Here is a 19133-nt window from a genome sequence, read left to right as displayed (position 1 = left end):
AGCACCACCAGCCACACAGTTAATTATTAGCTCGTACTGAACTAGCTCGTACTGAACTTACTACAATTAAGCACTTCTAAGTTTATCCTCACAAATAAAGTGTATGGTATTCAGGGAGAAATTTCTGCTCCATCCTGTTTCGATCAACAGTAACCCAATGAACCCACCAACTGGCGTCATTCCTTGCACCGTGGTGTGCCATGAAGACTAATGCCTATGGAGTAATACCCATACAATACTTAGTGAAAAAAGAGGAGAATTATCATTGCTATTATTACCATGATGAAGGTGAGAAGAAAAGGCAAGAAATTCCAGTGCATGATGAGAGTCAGAGCGATTCAACACTGCAAAGATCCATCCCTACCATCCAAAGGTGTTGTTAGCTAGATCTACCATCGTCAGGATCTGATGGATGAACCTCCGCTCTGCAGCAGCTGGTCCAGTGGTGCTTACACGACATACACACCAGCAGCAGCCCGTGTGGCGCTCAAGCAGCACCATTGCATCCGCAACGCTCGCCCAAGAAAAAATACGAGAAAGGAGGGATGGCCGAAGGGAGGCCTTGGGTGCTAACACTGGGAGGCTGGTGTGGGAGGCGGGGCGTGTGCTCACCTAGCTTCGGGGTGGCCGGCCGTCGAGGAGCGCGGATCCGCCGCGACCGTACGTCGGGGCGCTGGCCATAGATCTGCACGAGGGCAGGGCGGAGGAGCGGCCGGGCGTCAAGGCGTCGAGCGACGAGGAGGCCGGGTCGCCGCACGTCGTGGAGGCCGGCCGTCGAGCAGGCGCGGTGCGTCGGCTGCCGTGGTCCACCCGTCGATCTGCACGGACGGCAGGGCGAGGAGCGGCCGGGCGTCGGGCTTGCCGGCAGCGGGGACGCCGACCGACGAGGAGGCCGAGTCGCCGTTCGTCGTGGAGGCCGGCCGTCGAGGTGGCTAGGGAGCGGCGGCGCCGTGCGTCTGGATGGGCGGGCGTCGGTCTTAGGCGGGCGTCGGTGTGAAAAAACGCAATCCGAGCCGGGAATCGGGATAGGGGATAAAATTAGACTTGCCGAGAGCGAAATCGGGGCTCTCGGCAAAGTAGACACTTCGCCGATGCCGCGACGCTCGGCAAACATCAACTTCGCCGAGTGCCCTGTTACCGCTCTCGGCAAAATGCACTTCGCCGAGTGCCCCCCATTTGCTCTCGGCAAACAGCCTCTTCGCCGAGAGCTTTAGTACAACACTCGGCGAAATATTTTCTTTTTTATTTTTATAAAAAATAAACAATGTCTAAAACTCTTGAAATTTGTTGAGAGGTCATTATATCGCATGGGAAAACTGTCATAAAAAATTCATAACATATCCTAAAAGCTTGATAAGTATTGTGCTTAAAACCTTATTAGGCATACACATGAGATAAGAAAACTAATCTCATATTCTCCGGTTTGTGAGCATCGTATGTCAAAACTTTGTCGAATTCTTGTCAAATTTTATCGCAACCTATCCATATAACTTCATGACACCACACCAAGTTCATGATTTTAGACCAATGTGCATTTTTTTAAAATTAAAAAATAACTTGAACCTAAGTTTGCAATCCTCTTTCGTGTAAAAGACGTTCAAAATTTATTAAATTTACTATATAAGGTGTCAATGTACACCATAAAACATGAATAACGACTTTTCACAAAATTTACATCATGATATCAATGATGTGTAGTTCAAATGGAATTATCCAAAGATATCAAGGAAATGCAATTAAATTTTATAATATACCAAATTGTTACAATAATTATTGAAACTTCAAGGATTGTTTAACATCATGTAGGAAGAACATAGAAAAAGTTTGGAGTCGGTACGGGGAAAAAATTAAAATATTTTGCCGAGTGCCGAAGAAAAGCACTCGGCAAAATGGGTCTTTGCCGAGAGCAGGAGTTGGGAACTCGGCAAAGCTTGGGTCTTTGCCGAGGGCTTTACGGGCTCCACTCGGTGAAGAAAACGGCGTACAGATTCTGTCGCATGTAACAGTTGTTTGCCGAGTGTGTTTCTTTGTCGAGGGGTTGCCTCTCGGGGAAAAAGCGTCTTCGCCGAGTGCCTTTCTTCGCCGAGTGTTCGGCTCTAGGCAAAATACGATTTGTCGACGGTTATTCTTTGCCGAGGGGTGCTCTCGGCGAAGAATATCTTCGCCGAGAGCCCGATTTTGAACCCTCGGCAAAGCGCTTGACACTCGGCGACGCCCTGTCCTCCGGTAGTGCATGCCTGCACGCGCTGCAGCTAGTGTCGTCGGCCGTCCTGCCGATGACGCTCAGGACTGCCATCGAGCTGGGCCTGCTCGAGACCCTCGTGGGCGCCGGCGGCAAGGCCCTCACTCCCAAGGAGGTGGCCGCGAAGCTGCCGTCCAAGGCCAACCCGGCCGCGGCGTCCATGGTCGATCGCTTGCTGCGGCTGCTTGCCTCCTACAACGTCGTGTCGTGCGTGGTGGAGGAGGCGAGGACGGCAGCCTGTCCCGCCGGTACAGCGCCGCGCCGGTGTGCAAGTGGCTCACCCCCAACAAGGATGGCGTCTCCATGGCGCCGTTCCACCTCCTCGCCAACGACAAGCTCTTCATGCACGCCTGGAGCTACATGACGGACGCGGTCCTTGAGGGTGGCAGCCCGTTCAATAGGCGTTCGGGACACCTTCCTGGTTCGACTACGCCGGCACGGACGCGCGCTTCAACAGCGTCTTCAATGAGGCCATGAAGCAGCACTCCGTCATCCTCACCGAAAAGCTCCTCGAGCTCTACACGGGCTTCGACGGCGTCCGCACCCTCGTCGATGTCGGCGGCGGCCTTGGCTCCACCATCCACGCCATCACCTCCAGGTACCCGACCATTCATGGGATCAACTTCGACCTCCCCCACGTCATCTCCGAGGCGCCAGCCTACCCCGGCGTGCATGTGCAGCACGTGGGTGGTGACATGTTCGAGGAGGTACCCTCCGGCGATGCCATTCTCATGAAGTGGATCCTCAACTGCTGGGGCGACCACCACTGCGCCAGGCTGCTCAAGAACTGCTACGACGCGCTGCCGCTGCATGGGAAGCTCATCAGTGTCGAGTGCATCCTGCCGGTGAACCCGGACGCCACAACAGCGCGCAGGGTTGATCGGCGTCGACGTGTGCCTGCTCGCGTACAGCCCTGACGGCAAGGAGAGGTATGAGAGGGAGTTCGTGGAGCTCGCCAAGGGCGCCGGGTTTACCAGCGTCAAGTCCACCTACATCTACGCCAACTTCTGGGCCATCGAGTACACCAAGTAGCTGCCGCCGGGCAGGCTTCGGCCTCCATCTACATAATAAATTAAAATATTCTACCTAAAGTTTCCATCCTGTGTTTCTCTGCCGGCACTAGACCAAGGTGTCTCTTGTAACTGCCACCTCCATGTTATTTACAAGAATAAAATAGAGAAACACCAGCCGTTTGGCTCTCTCATGAGTTTACATTGCAAAGTTCATGTCTCCTTGACACCGATAGAGAATCGGGCTTCACTCCAGACCAATCACAGCCGGTTAAAATGGCGATCAATGTTTGATTGGTCATGAATTGGGAGTGATCGAGGCTATTCATCACCACCGGTTTGTAGGACAAAGTGGAAATAATCCATCCAGGCTATTTCTCTCCGGGTACGTGGCTCAATCCCGGACTGATTGTGCACCAGAAACACTCAGATGCTGGTGTCTCAAATCCGTTTTGCTATGCATAGCACAACCACTGGTGATGTGTGATACGAACCGGTGGTGTTTGCTTAGTCATAAGTCCAGCGTTAAGCGAAAGTATGGTATTATGGTGATCAACCCTTCTTGGCGATGGTGGCTTAACTTGAGGAGAGGTGGTGCCATATGTTTTCTCAAATCCAAATGCTCCACGGTAGTAACATCGTCCTCACTCCAGTGGTAGTAATGTATAGGTGCTTCTTTTTCTTTAGACATGAGGAAATGGGTTTTCAGATGGATAGGGAAGTTGGATCTTTTATCCAAATTGGAGATCTAATTGATTCACTGGATTTTGAAAGGATTGTTCTGGATGTGTGGAGATTTTAGGTTAACATGCATCTCCAATTTGAGGTGGCAATGCAATCTAACTCAACCTTTTATTACGCATGGTTGCCTGAGATTTGGATATATTCTTTATGGCCATGTTGAGAAAGAATCAGCAACATAGAGCTCTAACTTTTATTGTAGATTTCAGTTACTTCATTATAGATGTTTGGGTATGCCTTGTACCAATATGTAGCTCAACTTTAAGGAACTTACCGTTCGCCATTTAGTACGGTGCCTAGTAAAATTTCTTTAGGTTACAAATCATGATGGACGTTCATGGAAAACTATTTGTAAGGTACTGCGCCTTGCGCGTGCCTCCAGCCAGATACATATACTTGTAGCTTTTGGAGAATAAGCATTTTGATGGTTACTGACATAGCTTACGTTACCGGGTTGCTTGGCAGATTCCAGAGTAATCCAGGACCAGAACACTGGAAATTGGTAAAGAAAGTTCTGCGCTATTTGCAAGGAACAAAAGGCCTCATATTAACGTACAGGAAAACAGAATCTCTGCGTATCGTAGGATACTCAGATTCCGATTACGCAGGAGATGACAGAAAATCCACGTCAGGATATGTGTTCACCCTAGCCGGGGGAGCAATATCATGGAAAAGTTGCAAACAAACCGTCACTACATCGTCCACAATGTATGCCGAGTTTGTTGCGTGTTATGAGGCTACAGGGCAGGTGAACTGGCTAAAGCAGTTTGTACCTGGTCTGAGAATGGTTGATGAAATATCTAAACCATTACAGTTGTACTGCGATAACGAGCCCGCAGTAATGTATGCTCACAACAACAAGACAAGTGGTGCTGCCAAACACATAGATATAAAGTATTATGTTGTGAAAGATAAAGTCCGAGATCAGATCATTAATCTCGAGCACATAAGCACAGTGAAAATGCTTGCGGATCCGCTAACGAAAGGCTTACCACCCAACGTGTTCAAGGAACACGTAGCCGGCATGGGGCTAAGGGATAGCCTATGATCTTCGGACTACAAGGGCCCAAAAAGGTTAAAGAATCCGTTTCTGAATGGAAGCGTGAATTGTAGCTGCTAAATCCATCGACAGCTGATCGTGACGATGAGGCATGCTCTATACACAAATCTATGACGAAACGCGAAAAAGTAAAAGTAAAAGAATAGTATAGGGTGAGATCAAGGGGGAGACTGTTAGAATTGATCTCTCTGGGTCATCGGATCCCAACGGGCCCGATGACCCGCCTCACCCCGCGCCCTGATCGGGGGCGTTCCAGCGGTACCCTAGCTGGTGGGCCCCCGTCGCGCCGCGCTATAAAAAGGAGGTGGGGGCCAGCGGCTCGATATACGAAGTCCACCGGCCGCCGCCACCCCACCCACAGTCAACCCTAGCCGATCTAAGTCAAGCGCGGCAGCGGCGGGAAGCTCCTCCGGCGATCCTCGACGCCCTCTGCCTCGACCGTGAACCCCTACGGCCGAACTGCTCCGATCCCCGCGCTACACCGCCATGGCGGGCACTTCTGCATCCGCCGCCGGCCTAGGGCACGAAGGTATACCCCGTGCCCTTCCCTGCATCTCTCAATCTCTCTCTCTCTGTTTCTAGATTAAGCAAATTGCGCAGAGGTTTCTCCTAATCTAATCGCGCAGTAGCAGATCCTATAGCTTTCAAGGGGAACTCTACAAGGACAGGCCAATAGGTGGATATAGAGACCAGCTTGTGCTTTACCAAATAAAGCTAAAGACACCCCACACACACTAGAACCCCAACCGCTACCAAACATTACCGTAGGATGCATGGCTTAAGCGGTATCGACCTGATGAGCAGTTCATGGTAGGGGCGAAGCAAGAAACTTGAAGCGCCGGGTTCGATGTGTAGTAATCTAGTTTTTTACGGGTCATTTCATTTAGATCAACAGTGATATAAAGGGATTTTTCTGGAGTTATCGGGGTCGCCGGACCCCGGCTACTAGCTGTAGCTTCGCCCCTGGTTCATGGAGAGTGCTGAAGCACCACCTGAGCACCACCACAGACTACTCTCGTTAGCCACCTCCTCTGTAAAACCAAACAGAAATACATGGTCTAGCTCCCTCGAACATGCATGCATTTCGATGCTTCAGGCAACAAGAATGATGAAATAGATTAGTCTTCATATTTATTTTTCTCGAAGCCGCAAAGACACACAGGGTTAAAGGCTTCATATTTTTGCCGATGCAGGGCTGCAAGTATCACAGGAACTATTCTTCCGCCGGGACCATTCGTAGCAGATTTACTCAGCAGGGGTTTCATGGATAAGTATTTGTGTTGGTAAGGGAAAACAATGGCAATATGTTATGTCATCTCTTGACTTTCATTCCACATCGCAATAACTCTTAAACTCCTGCCACGGAACTCTTAGTCGCAAGCAAGATGATGATGGACTGATGACTAGCTACTATATATCAGCCATGAAATCTAACTAACAGCCGGCGAGCAATTCATTGGCCTTCTCCTTGATCAGCTCCCATGCTCCGCGGACGTGCCGCATCTCCGTCATGGAGCCACCCACGGCTAGGCGGATCACAAACTTGCCATCCACAACGAAATGCGTCATGAACGCCCGCCCGCTTGCGTTCACCGCCACGAGGAGCTCGCGGTTCAGGGACTCCACCGCTTTATCCTCCATGAAGCGCGGGCGGAGGCGGAAGCACACGAGGGAGAAGCTCCTCGGCACCACGACCTCGAAGCGCTCGTCAGCCGCCACGACGCGCTCAAACCACTCCGCCATCCGGATGTGCCTCCGTATGTGCGCGCGCATGCCCGCCGTTCCATAGCGCCGCAGCACCACCCACAGCTTGATGGCGCGGAAGCGGCGTGACAGGGCAATCTGCCAGTCCTTGTAGTCGATCGTGTCTGTCGTCATCTTTGACGCACCGCCGACGTTCCTGAGGTACTCTGGGTCGGTGGACAGTGCGTCGGTCATGGTGGTGGGGTTTGCCACCCAAAGGCAGCAACAGTCCATGTTGGTGAGCAACCACTTGTGTGGGTTCATGCTCACCGAGTCCGCCAGCTCAGCGCCGTCGAGGTTACCTTGGAACTCTGGGCAAATGGCCGCACTGCCGGCGTATGCAGCGTCGATGTGCAGCCAGGTTCCTGTACGATAGTATTACATATGTAATCTTGTCAGATGGTTATATGCATATAATCAAGTGGATGATTAGCATCGGAGAGAGAGAGAGGGGGGGGGCTGGGAAGGAGGTTGAAGCTAATACCATAACGCCGAGCAACATGACCGAGCTCTCGCACTCGGTCAATGGCCCCGAGACCGGTAGTGCCGATTGTGGCGCACAGGTAAAGAGGAACCAGTCCGCGGGCGACGTCTTCCTCCACTGCTCTTTGGACGGTGTCGGCAGTCAGGCCGTATCCTGACTCCGCCGACGTCCGTAGGATGCGGAAGTTTGCTGGAGGGATGCCGACGATGCTCGCGCCCTTCTGAAAGGTCGCGTGGGTCTGGTCCGAGGCGTACACGACCAGCTTGAGGATGCCTTCATGGCCGAGCTTGCTCAACGCACGGTCGCGTGCGGCCGCAAGCGTGCACACCACGGCCTCGCACGTGCTCCCGTGCAGGACACCGCCTCCTCCTCCCTTGAAGTGGAAGCGCTCCGGTAGGCCGAGGAGGCTAGCCATCCAATCAACCACGACCTGCTCCAGCTCGGTGGCCACCGGTGATGCCGTCCAGACGAAAGGTACGACATTGAGACCAGCGGACAACATCTCCCCGGCGAACCCTGCACTGCTCGCGTTCGCCGGGAAGTAGGCGAAGAAGCTGGGGCTCTGCCAGTGTGTGAGCCCCGGGAGGATGTCCCGCTGCACGTCGTCGAGTATGCGGTCCATGGACTCACCCAACTCTGGGGCTGCATCCGGAAGAAGCTTACGGATGGAGCCCGGCTCGGGGTTAGCCATGACCGGGTACTTGTCGACGTTGCGGTAGTAGTCGGCGAGGAAGCCGACCACTGCGCCCGACTCCCCGGCGAATGTCTCGGGGTCCAGTGGCATCATCGCTTCAAGTGGAAGGCTACCCATGGGCGGCCAGGAAAGAAGCTTGAATTCAGGCGTGGCAAGGAAAGTAGGGTTCACTACAGCACCGTAGCAGGAGCGATGTGATTTGGTTTGGAAGCCCACATCTGGCTCATATATATAGGTTCTGCATTCTGCCATGTGCATCACGAACCTAGTCACAGGAAAGACACTCACTTGGGCATGCTCTCTCGCTCTCGGAGATACGATGCTTTCTCGCTAGCTATTTTGACGACATGCTCCAGCTTCCTGGTGAGTCACCTTTTGTGCAGCACGTTTGTTATTAGTTATTAATAATTGATACTCTACAGATCTATCAAAAAATAAACAAACTAGGCACACATTTGTACTAGTTGCATGTGGGCGCATGTAGTCATCATGTGCAGGTGTCGGGAGACGGTGCTCACGCGGTTGTGTCGGGAGCTCTGGATGGTTATTAGTAAGCCTAGAAAAGTATCAAGTCATCTAAATAGCAGAAAAATAGGAAGATTGTACTCCAGTCTATCTATCACCTTATAGCTTCTCCATCCAAAACAACCATACAAAAATACTTTGATTAGTCAAAACTGGACCACAAACTTGTGCAATTTATTTTGCGTTTTGGGCTTTCAGTCACTTCAAGTTGTGTTTAGTAGTGGAGTTTGTGGATATGAACCCATTTCCCGGAAATTTCATGTCAAACGTGCAGACTCTAGAAAGTTGCTTGTACCCAGCACCAAAATGAATAAAATAAAGAAAATCTTCTGTAGCGAAGCCAGGTGCATCACGCGACGTCCACGCCCATGCATATCTGAAACTCCTGCGCAGCTTCACTACAACTCTACCAGCTAGTGCCATGAATCGGTTTGCAGATTCTGTATCTGTTCTCAGCCTTGTGCATCACGGGTTTTTTGCGTGCGGTAATTAGCAATAGAAAATAGAATGCCACTGTGTCCGTCACCATCCCGCAGCTCTCACGCAGATCACAGACATTTTACAGCCACACTCCCATACGTGTCAAGACTAATTTTGAGGTAGGTGAGAACAAAGCCTGCAGGAAGCCCTATATAAGCTCAGCTCGTGCCCACACCCCCTTCAACGCACATCATCACTCAGCTGCCAGCGCTCACAACTCCTCCATCAGCTAGTTGCTGTGCTCCAATCCGATCCAAGAGGCAGATGGGCTCCACGGACATTGCCGACGAGGAGACATGCCTGCACGCGCTGCAGCTAGTGTCGTCGGCCGTCCTGCCGATGACGCTCAGGACTGCCATCGAGCTGGGCCTGCTCGAGACCCTCGTGGGCGCCGGCGGCAAGGCCCTCACTCCCAAGGAGGTGGCCGCGAAGCTGCCGTCCAAGGCCAACCCGGCCGCGGCGTCCATGGTCGATCGCTTGCTGCGGCTGCTTGCCTCCTACAACGTCGTGTCGTGCGTGGTGGAGGAGGGCGAGGACGGCAGCCTGTCCCGCCGGTACAGCGCCGCGCCGGTGTGCAAGTGGCTCACCCCCAACAAGGATGGCGTCTCCATGGCGCCGTTCCACCTCCTCGCCAACGACAAGCTCTTCATGCACGCCTGGAGCTACATGACGGACGCGGTCCTTGAGGGTGGCAGCCCGTTCAATAGGGCGTTCGGGACACCTTCCTGGTTCGACTACGCCGGCACGGACGCGCGCTTCAACAGCGTCTTCAATGAGGCCATGAAGCAGCACTCCGTCATCCTCACCGAAAAGCTCCTCGAGCTCTACACGGGCTTCGACGGCGTCCGCACCCTCGTCGATGTCGGCGGCGGCCTTGGCTCCACCATCCACGCCATCACCTCCAGGTACCCGACCATTCATGGGATCAACTTCGACCTCCCCCACGTCATCTCCGAGGCGCCAGCCTACCCCGGCGTGCATGTGCAGCACGTGGGTGGTGACATGTTCGAGGAGGTACCCTCAGGCGATGCCATTCTCATGAAGTGGATCCTCAACTGCTGGGGCGACCACCACTGCGCCAGGCTGCTCAAGAACTGCTACGACGCGCTGCCGCTGCATGGGAAGCTCATCAGTGTCGAGTGCATCCTGCCGGTGAACCCGGACGCCACGAACAGCGCGCAGGGGTTGATCGGCGTCGACGTGTGCCTGCTCGCGTACAGCCCTGACGGCAAGGAGAGGTATGAGAGGGAGTTCGTGGAGCTCGCCAAGGGCGCCGGGTTTACCAGCGTCAAGTCCACCTACATCTACGCCAACTTCTGGGCCATCGAGTACACCAAGTAGCTGCCGCCGGGCAGGCTTCGGCCTCCATCTACATAATAAATTAAAATATTCTACCTAAAGTTTCCATCCTGTGTTTCTCTGCCGGCACTAGACCAAGGTGTCTCTTGTAACTGCCACCTCCATGTTATTTACAAGAATAAAATAGAGAAACACCAGCCGTTTGGCTCTCTCATGAGTTTACATTGCAAAGTTCATGTCTCCTTGACACCGATAGAGAATCGGGCTTCACTCCAGACCAATCACAGCCGGTTAAAATGGCGATCAATGTTTGATTGGTCATGAATTGGGAGTGATCGAGGCTATTCATCACCACCGGTTTGTAGGACAAAGTGGAAATAATCCATCCAGGCTATTTCTCTCCGGGTACGTGGCTCAATCCCGGACTGATTGTGCACCAGGAAACACTCAGATGTTGGTGTCTCAAATCCGTTTTGCTATGCATAGCACAACCACTGGTGATGTGTGATACGAACCGGTGGTGTTTGCTTAGTCATAAGTCCAGCGTTAAGCGAAAGTATGGTATTATGGTGATCAACCCTTCTTGGCGATGGTGGCTTAACTTGAGGAGAGGTGGTGCCATATGTTTTTCTCAAATCCAAATGCTCCACGGTTAGTAACATCGTCCTCACTCCAGTGGTAGTAATGTATAGCTGCTTCTTTTTCTTTAGACATGAGGAAATGGGTTTTCAGATGGATAGGGAAGTTGGATCTTTTATCCAAATTGGAGATCTAATTGATTCACTGGATTTTGAAAGGATTGTTCTGGATGTGTGGAGATTTTAGGTTAACATGCATCTCCAATTTGAGGTGGCAATGCAATCTAACTCAACCTTTTATTACGCATGGTTGCCTGAGATTTGGATATATTCTTTATGGCCATGTTGAGAAAGAATCAGCAACATAGAGCTCTAACTTTTATTGTAGACTTCAGTTAGATGTTTGGGTACGCCTTGTACCAATATGTAGCTCAACTTTAAGGAACTTACCGTTCGCCATTTAGTATGGTGCCTGGTAAAATTTCTTTAGGTTACAAATCATGATGAACGTTCTGATTGAATTATGGAAAACTATTTGTAAGGTACTGCGCCTTGCGCGTGCCTCCAGCCAGATACATATACTTGTAGCTTTTGGAGAATAAGCATTTTGATGGTTACTGACTTGGTGTTTACGGAATTATTATTTGCCATTCAAACTATTGGATAAAGTTTAATGTGATAAGTTAATTTTATCTCAAGAATATCTTGTGTTAAGCGAAGCTAATTGGGAGTTTAACTTTTTCTCAAACGACATGGTAGAGCTGCGTGTCATTTAATTAATACGAAGAGAGGGGAAACTCTACAAGGACAGGCCAATAGGTGGATATAGAGACCAGCTTGTGCTTTACCAAATAAAGCTACAGACACCCCACACACACTAGAACCCCAACCACTATCAAACATTACCGTAGGATGCATGGCTTAAGCGGTATCCAGGGCAAGCGACCTGATGAGCAGTTCATGGTAGGGGCGAAGCAAGAAACCTGAAGCGCCGGGGTCGATGTGTAGTAATCTAGTTTTTTTAGGGGTCATTTCATTTAGATCAACAGTGATATAAAGGGATTTTTCTGGAGTTATCGGGGTCGCCGGAGCCCGGCTACTAGCTGTAGCTTCGCCCCTGGTTCATGGAGAGTGCTGAAGCACCACCTGAGCACCACAGACTACTCTCGTTAGCCACCTCCTCTGTAAAACCAAACAGAAATACATGGTCTAGCTCCCTCGAACATGCATGCATTTCGAGAAGGTACCCTCCAGCGATGCCATCCTCATGAAGTGGATCGTCAAGTGCTGGGGTGATGACCACTGTGCCAAGCTCATCAGCGTCGAGTGCATCCTGCCGATGAACCCGGATGCCACAAACAGTGCGCAAGGGTTGATCGGTGTCGACGTGTGCCTGCTCGCCTACGCCAACTTCTAGGCCATCGAGTACACCAAGTAGCTGATCACATGCTGGCATCGGCCTCCATCTACGTAATAAATTAAAATAATTTACCTAAAATTTCCATCTTGTGTTTCTCTGCTGGCACTAGACCAAGATGTCTCCCGTAACCGCCACCGTTTGGCTTTCTCATGATTTTACATTGCAAAGTTCATCACGTCTCTTTGACACTAACAGAGAAACAGGTTTCACTCCCAGCCAACGACAACTGGTTAAATGGCGATCTATGATTTATTATTGGCCATATATCAACACCAGTTTGTAGGCCAAACTGGAAATAATTAAGATGCGTATTGTAGCACAGGGCATAGTTCGCCTAGATCTTGGGGTGCCGCACGTCACTGTTTTTCTTGATCATTCTCTGGAGCGTGTCTGCAGCAAGCAGCAAGAGGGTATGGCAATAGGCGAGCACCCAGCCTCAGCCTGCGGCGACAGGTGATCCAGGGCCCCGGGCATCACTAGCTGGTCAACAGGCTCTGGATCGAAGCGCACCACTGGTCCGGGCAGCCACGAGCTCGCAAGAATGCAAGATGTCTTGGAGGCTGCTCCATAACACAATGTCGAAGGCCTTGGCGTAGTCAAGCTTGAGAGCTAGTGTCGGCGCATGCCGCTTGAAGCAGCATTGGACGAGCTCTGCGGCATAGATGGAGGACTGCGAGATGGGGATCGCTCGCTCGCCCCTGCAAGAAGCCGGTCTGATCAAGATCCATAAGCTCCGAGAGCTCGACCTCTCTGCAGGCGGCTGGTGAGGATCTTAGAGAAAATCTCCACATCACAACTCTGCGCGCCCAATCTGCTTTGCAGAACGATGCGTGCCTGCCTATACTTGGGCAGCAGCAGAACGATGAGCGCCCAGTTCACACGTTCCAGCAGGAACGCCAGGAGGCGGCGAGGCAACCGTATCCCAAGACGCCTTGTACAAGGTAGGGCCAAAGCCGTCATGGCCTGCCTGATGCGCTTGCAGAACTGCACTGTAGTCTAGGCCCATGCAGGCTTGTCACAATTCGCTTGTACAAGGTAGGATCAAAGCCGTCGGCGATCGCATCCGCCCTTCACCGACGCGACCCCCACCGCCGGGCTCCACCCCTTCGATCGGCGAAGTGCTCCACACGGCGGCCATCAGCTAGGATGGGCCCATGGGTACGTGCACATTGCGTACAGAATATATACGAGGCCCACTCCAACTGGGCTTAGGATGGATCACAGGTCTTTTTTACCTTGATCTGGGCCTAGACGGACCAAATCCTTGTAGGCTGGACTGGGCTGATCTTATTTCGATGATCCAAATTCTTAAACTGGGCTGCAGGATAGTTTTCTCTCGTGTTCAGCTCACAGGCAGTCTGGAATGACTGCTGGTACAGGGGATATAGATCATAGGGAAATTTCACTCGATTTTTTTACCAAATGGATTTGTGACACGTAGCGGTCTTGACGGAAGAAAAAAATTGGTTGAGAACCAAACGAGAAATCAGCCAAATCTCACCCGTAAAGTGAAGGGGAAAAATGAGTAAAACCCAAACGAGAATCAACCGTATAACAGCTAGTTGATGGGCTGATTAAACTCAGTCACTTTGCAGTGTTGGACTCCCAGGCTCAAGAACCCCGGCCGACGTGGCCACGTCAACTTTTTGAGCCGCGCGTCCAGGATCAATGGGCGTTCAACGTTTTCAGTTTATTAGCCGCACTTGGTCGATGGGTTTAGTGGCAACTTTATTCGTCAGCAGCAACAGAAAGAATTCCAAATGAAAGCCCGTCCATGTATAATGCAGAGGATAACAGTAAACAAGCTAGAGTATACATGCGCATACAGGAAGCAAGCAAGAGAAGCACTATCCGTTTCGCCCACGGATCAAAGTAATAAACAATCTAGAACATGCGCACAGTGGAGGAAGCAAGCTAGAGCATTCCTGACACACGAATCTGCTTGACGTACAGATGGATTCACAAGCGTAACAAGGGGTCTGAGCTCAGCTGTCGCTGGTACATGGGAAAAAGAAATGGTTTCGTCCTTCCTTAATTACCAAATGACCTTGTCCGGAATGTGCTGAATCTTATGCCAATTTCTGTGCCCCTCTTCTTGACAGGTTGTACTCAGCACGCGGCAGTGAATGATTTGAATCTCCTGAAGAGACTGGGGCAGCGTCGGAAGGAGCTCCATCTTATCGCAATCATAAATAAACAAATTCTGGAGCGACCCGAGGCGCTCCATATTTTCTGGCAAGCAGTCCCAGTCGCAAGACTCGATGCGGAGCTCACGCAGATGAATGAAGAGCTCACAATCTTTAGGAATAGATGCCAGCCGGCTGCAACAAAGGAGCACAAGTTTTTGCAGGCGCTTTGGGGCGTCTGGGTGCTGCCGACTCAACATCCAGCTAGGATACCTTGAACCCTTGTAGTGGTAGATCTGGAGCTCTACAAGATCCTTCGGGGGGCAAAGACCCTCAAGTACCTCTGCTGCGACGTCTGGGTCGTTGCAGGTATTATAACCGAATTTCAGCTCCAGTTTTGTGACTCGCTCCTTGCGGGCTAGCTGAGCTCCGAGAGCTTCCTCTTTGCTTCCGACAACCCCAAGACCCCATATCCGCAGAGCGCCCCGAAGCTTGTTTAGGTGCTTCAGCTGCTTCAGCTCGTACCCTTGTTCCTCCTTTACTTCGAAGTGTGGCAGCGTATGGAGTGACATCAGCCTGCCAACGTTGGGGAAAGGCATCCAAGCAGTGACGTGCCGCAGATGGACGAGATTAGCCATATCTTCAGGACAGGATACCGTCCTGTAGGGAGAAGCAGGATAGACATCTATGGTCTGCATATGGTAAAGCTTGCTAAATGTGCTTGGCAAAATCACCTTCATGTACCCGGGAAGGAAACCAAGATAACGTAGATGCTTCATCCGATCAACAGATGCTGGGACTGACAACACTTTTGTCTTACGTTTTAGTTCAACAATCAGGACCCGCAGTTCCCTCAGCCTCATGAACAAACAATCAAAGACTTTTTCCAAGTCATCCATGTCCATGGGTTGCATTCTATCCGTATCTTCTGTACAGTGCTCCTTAATGATCAGGGTGCGCAAAGTTCCCAAGTCCAGACTTAACTCTGCGACCTTTGCTGCATTATTGGTCTCGACGAAAACATGGCGAACCCCAAGCGGAATATCTTTTGGCGGGCAACTCGAATCAATTCTATGGAAATCACTTCCCGCAAGCCTCTCTGCCAACTCATGTAGCAGGTCATGAGATGTGAATTCAGTGCAAAAAATTGTTCTTTGCACTTGCAGAAATGAGAGTGTCAGTAACTCATCAAAGTAGCGATTGCCCACGTCTTCCAATTCCTCTGTTGCATGACTACTGGCGTTTACAAACCCCTGTGCTATCCAGATGCGAACCAACTCATCTCGTTTTAACCCGTATCCTCTAGGGAAAGTGCTGCAGTATGCAAAGCATCGCCTGGTGTCATCACCAAGCTGCTGATAGCTCCACCACAGAGCTCCCATGGTCTCATTCAGCACGACATCGTTCGCCGTTGTTTCCCAGAAACTGATCCTTCTATTCCTCCGAAGCTGCTTTCCAACTGTTACTGCAGCAATGGGTGAGCGGCGTAGCTTGTTCGCAATCTTGATTCCAATCCTTTCATATTCTGCATCATTACCGATTGCACCTGATCGTGCATGATGCATGAACAACGATAAGTACTCCACCTCTTCCAGATCAGGTATTGGAATTTGCTCCTGAGCGCAACCTAGAGCTGCAGCCGCATCTTCTCTTTGAGCAGTCACCAGGATTCTGCTTCCACTCTGCCCAACGTCAAGGGCATCAAGTAGAATATCCTGTTCCATCTGACTGTCATTATTGACCCAGAGATCATCCAGTACCAACAAGAAACGTCTGCCTTGCAGTTTTTCCTTCACCTCCTTTTGTATGCTTTGAAGGCGTTCAGTATCGGAGGGCCGGACTTGCGTTATCTGCTCCAGAATATCACGAAATATCTTATCCACTCTGAAAGTTGTTGACACGTGACTGAACATGATAAGGTCAAAATGTTTGTCTTCAGCCTTCTTCTCATACTCACAAACATATTTCGCCAAGGTACTCTTCCCGGACCCTGCAATACCATGTATATCAATCACAGAATAAGGTTTACTACTATTGGAGCTTGGTCCATAAGCATCTGGTCCCTCACGAAGCTTTCTAGATATATCCTTACGCTTCTTGTCTCGACCGAATACCTTCTGTAAGATCATTATGTGCGAGTCGACAATCTGCTCCTGTCTGCTGCTGTTTTCGCTAATACCCTTGGCTGGAATTTCGCTGCTGCTGCTGCGTTTCTGACTCAAAAGAGGTGAGTGTTTTGAGTCATTCAATCTTTTTTCTATGTCCTCTATTCGTTTCCTCAAGCTTTTTCCATCGATACTAAGGAAGAAAAGATCTACTGCAATGTCATCCTTCTGCAAGGAACAAGCTAGTGTCAAATGATTATCCTTGCCACATATTCCAGTTGTGCCTGCTCTTGATTTATTACTACCCCCATGCCCAGAATATTTGCCATCTTCTAGAATTTATGTACTCAAACTTTTTACAGTAACGTATTAAAATAAGTATTTAGATTGATACTAAGAGCATGTAAAAGTTTACTCAATAGCACTGCATAGCGTATCTATGCTAAAAGGCAGATCAATCGAAGAAAATAACTACATACAAATGCTCGCATTTACATGAGAAAACAGAGCATTCTGCTCACTCTACTTAGATTTCTTAAACTAAAGGTTGGGATTGAGTTCATTTGATAGAGTCTTCACATCTACTTTCATTATATCCTCATTATCTTGTCGTATATAGGGATATCTCTTCCTATCCACCGTGTCACTTGGATTAAGTTTACTCTATAATGTACAGACATGATTTGTATCTTGCTATTGTAGAACTATTCCACCAGAATGCATGCAAAGGGAAAAAAATTCAATCTCTCTGACATAACATTGCAAGCAGCTACTTCAAGTGACAAAAAGAACTTGACGTTGAAATTTTCCAAGCTACCTAAAATCTTTTACAACATTAAAGCAGGGCTGGGACCTGTGAGTTAATATAGTAATCTTCTACATACAGTATCGATGTTGCTGTACTAGTAGCTTGAAAAATGGCGCTTCTCTTAACACGAGGAAAGTATTTTGCAGAACAAAATGGAGAACAAGAAAAATTCCACCAAGATCGCAGTTCAAGCACGAATTGGGCATGAGGATCAGATGGTACCTTGTTTGCTTTGATGCCAACCTCTTCATATGACCAATCCCGGTAATGACAAGCAGCCACATATGTTTCGGCTAACCACCTCTGCATGGATTGACAGAGGACCTTGATGTCTAGGGACAGTGACCAAGCACGGAGCTTCTGCATCACGGGATTGGAGTTGGAGGGCCTTTGGGAAATTGGTATTTGCTGCTCACCAGATCTGCATAGTGTGGCGCCCAGCCAGCACAACCCTATGCATCTCCGGAACCAGGTCCCCTTGCAGTGGGTGATGCAAGTGCCAGCAGCCCTTGAGATCCAGCTGGGGCCGTCCCCCTTGACTTCCTTCTCAATCCGGTGATAATCGACGACATCCAGTAGTATGTCTTCGGCCTCGTACATGATGGACTTGAGATCATTTTCTATCTTCTTGAGCGTCGCGAGATCAGAGTCAGATCCCTTGCCTTTCACTTCTCCAACCATCCTTTGCTCCTCCACTTTTCTCAGCGTCTCCCTGAGGCTTGGGATAGTGTTGATCTCCAGCTTCCGAAGCTTTCTTGATGTGTCAAAGGAGAGGTTGGCAAAGAACTTGTCCACAAGAAAGCTGAGTATGGGTGTCAGCATCCAACCCATGACCACGAAGCCCCAGCCCACTGCTGCAATTTGCAATGGACTTGCCATGGATTGGAATGCTAAGATCTCATGGAGAAGGATAGGGGAAGAGGCTGGAGGAAGATGACGGACGGGGCGAAGGGTAGTGACACTCACACTAAGCTACTAGATAGCTAGATAAATACGAGCTCGCTCTGGCCCTGCGAAGCTCCTTTTTTCAGCTATGTATTCTCAACATGTACGCACGAGCATGTACATGCATATGGACGTCCACGCATACTAGCGTGCTTCTTTTTTCTTTTAGTTCTACGTGCTTCTTCGTCTTTATTAACAGCACATACATACGAGGAGCTAGCTCTAATTACACGAAGGGTTTTGAACAAAATCTCATGCATCAAACACAATCATTTGCGACTCCATCGATTGCATATTACTAAACCTAAGTCCATTCTAAAAAGAAATACTAAATTGTAGCATTAACTTAAATTCTATAAAGCAATGCCACTTGAGACAACTGATCGATGAGATGGCTGCTTGTGGATAATTTTGCCGTCATGCTTGTTTTGATGTATGCACATTCCCTAAAATTCATTCGAAGATTTGCAGTAGCTAGCAATTAATTGCACATGCTAGGTCATTTGCTAACTGATATATAGGCTTATATACTCTTTGGAATGTTTACATCAATATTTGTTCATTTGGGTGTCTTCTGGCTGTCTCAAATCAGAGAAACCCACTTTTTAGAAGCCTGATTCAAAAAGTCATCTGCTCATTTTGAAAACTGAAAAAATTGAAATAGTTTTATGCAAAATAGAAGAACAAATCGATCATTGGTAGAGGTGTGCAGAGGTGCAGTCGGCGCTTAGCGCGGTTGACTTTGAGCGCCACCATATGAGGCGAAGCAATAGCTCTTCCAACATTGAGCCGTTTAGATTTTTAGTAAAATTTGTATTAATTCAAATTTACAGTTAGTCAATTTTGCTATCTTCCTAAACGAGCATGCAGCAG

The 19133-nt window shown here is 49.7% G+C and overlaps 3 protein-coding genes and 1 pseudogene across 4 annotated transcripts in view; 2 read left to right on the top strand and 2 right to left on the bottom strand.

The window, feature by feature from the left end:
- LOC112901941 (flavone O-methyltransferase 1-like) overlaps nt 1-10373 on the top strand; it is a 21439-nt gene extending 11066 nt beyond the window's left edge. Inside the window, exon 2 of the mRNA XM_025970816.1 lies at nt 10138-10373. Within this exon, the coding sequence (XP_025826601.1) occupies nt 10138-10320 (183 nt within the window). The 3' untranslated portion in view covers nt 10321-10373. The remainder of the gene's footprint in view (nt 1-10137) is intronic.
- On the top strand, nt 2238-3327 carry LOC112901943 (annotated as a pseudogene).
- Nucleotides 6230-8168, bottom strand: LOC112901938 (tyrosine decarboxylase 1-like). Its single transcript, XM_025970812.1, has 2 exons — nt 7281-8168; nt 6230-7161 (listed from the first exon to the last, which is right to left on the bottom strand). The coding sequence occupies exons 1-2, from the start codon at nt 8089-8091 to the stop codon at nt 6488-6490; spliced, it is 1485 nt and encodes a 494-aa protein (XP_025826597.1). The 5' UTR covers nt 8092-8168; the 3' UTR covers nt 6230-6487.
- A 3664-nt stretch (nt 10374-14037) lies between the features above and the next one.
- Nucleotides 14038-18388, bottom strand: LOC112901926 (putative disease resistance protein RGA4). 2 transcript variants are annotated; one of them, XM_025970795.1, is made up of 2 exons: nt 17538-18388; nt 14038-16735 (listed from the first exon to the last, which is right to left on the bottom strand). In XM_025970795.1, the coding sequence occupies exons 1-2, from the start codon at nt 18192-18194 to the stop codon at nt 14312-14314; spliced, it is 3081 nt and encodes a 1026-aa protein (XP_025826580.1). In that variant the 5' UTR covers nt 18195-18388; the 3' UTR covers nt 14038-14311. The 2 variants fall into 2 exon arrangements, with proteins under 2 accessions (XP_025826580.1, XP_025826581.1); XM_025970796.1 differs by having other exon boundaries at nt 14038-16732.
- Between the last annotated feature and the right edge of the window lie 745 nt (nt 18389-19133).

This window comes from Panicum hallii, chromosome 8 (genome assembly GCF_002211085.1).
Source record: "Panicum hallii strain FIL2 chromosome 8, PHallii_v3.1, whole genome shotgun sequence".
Classification (NCBI taxonomy): domain Eukaryota; kingdom Viridiplantae; phylum Streptophyta; class Magnoliopsida; order Poales; family Poaceae; genus Panicum; species Panicum hallii.
This window is presented reverse-complemented; position numbering and strand designations above follow the sequence as displayed.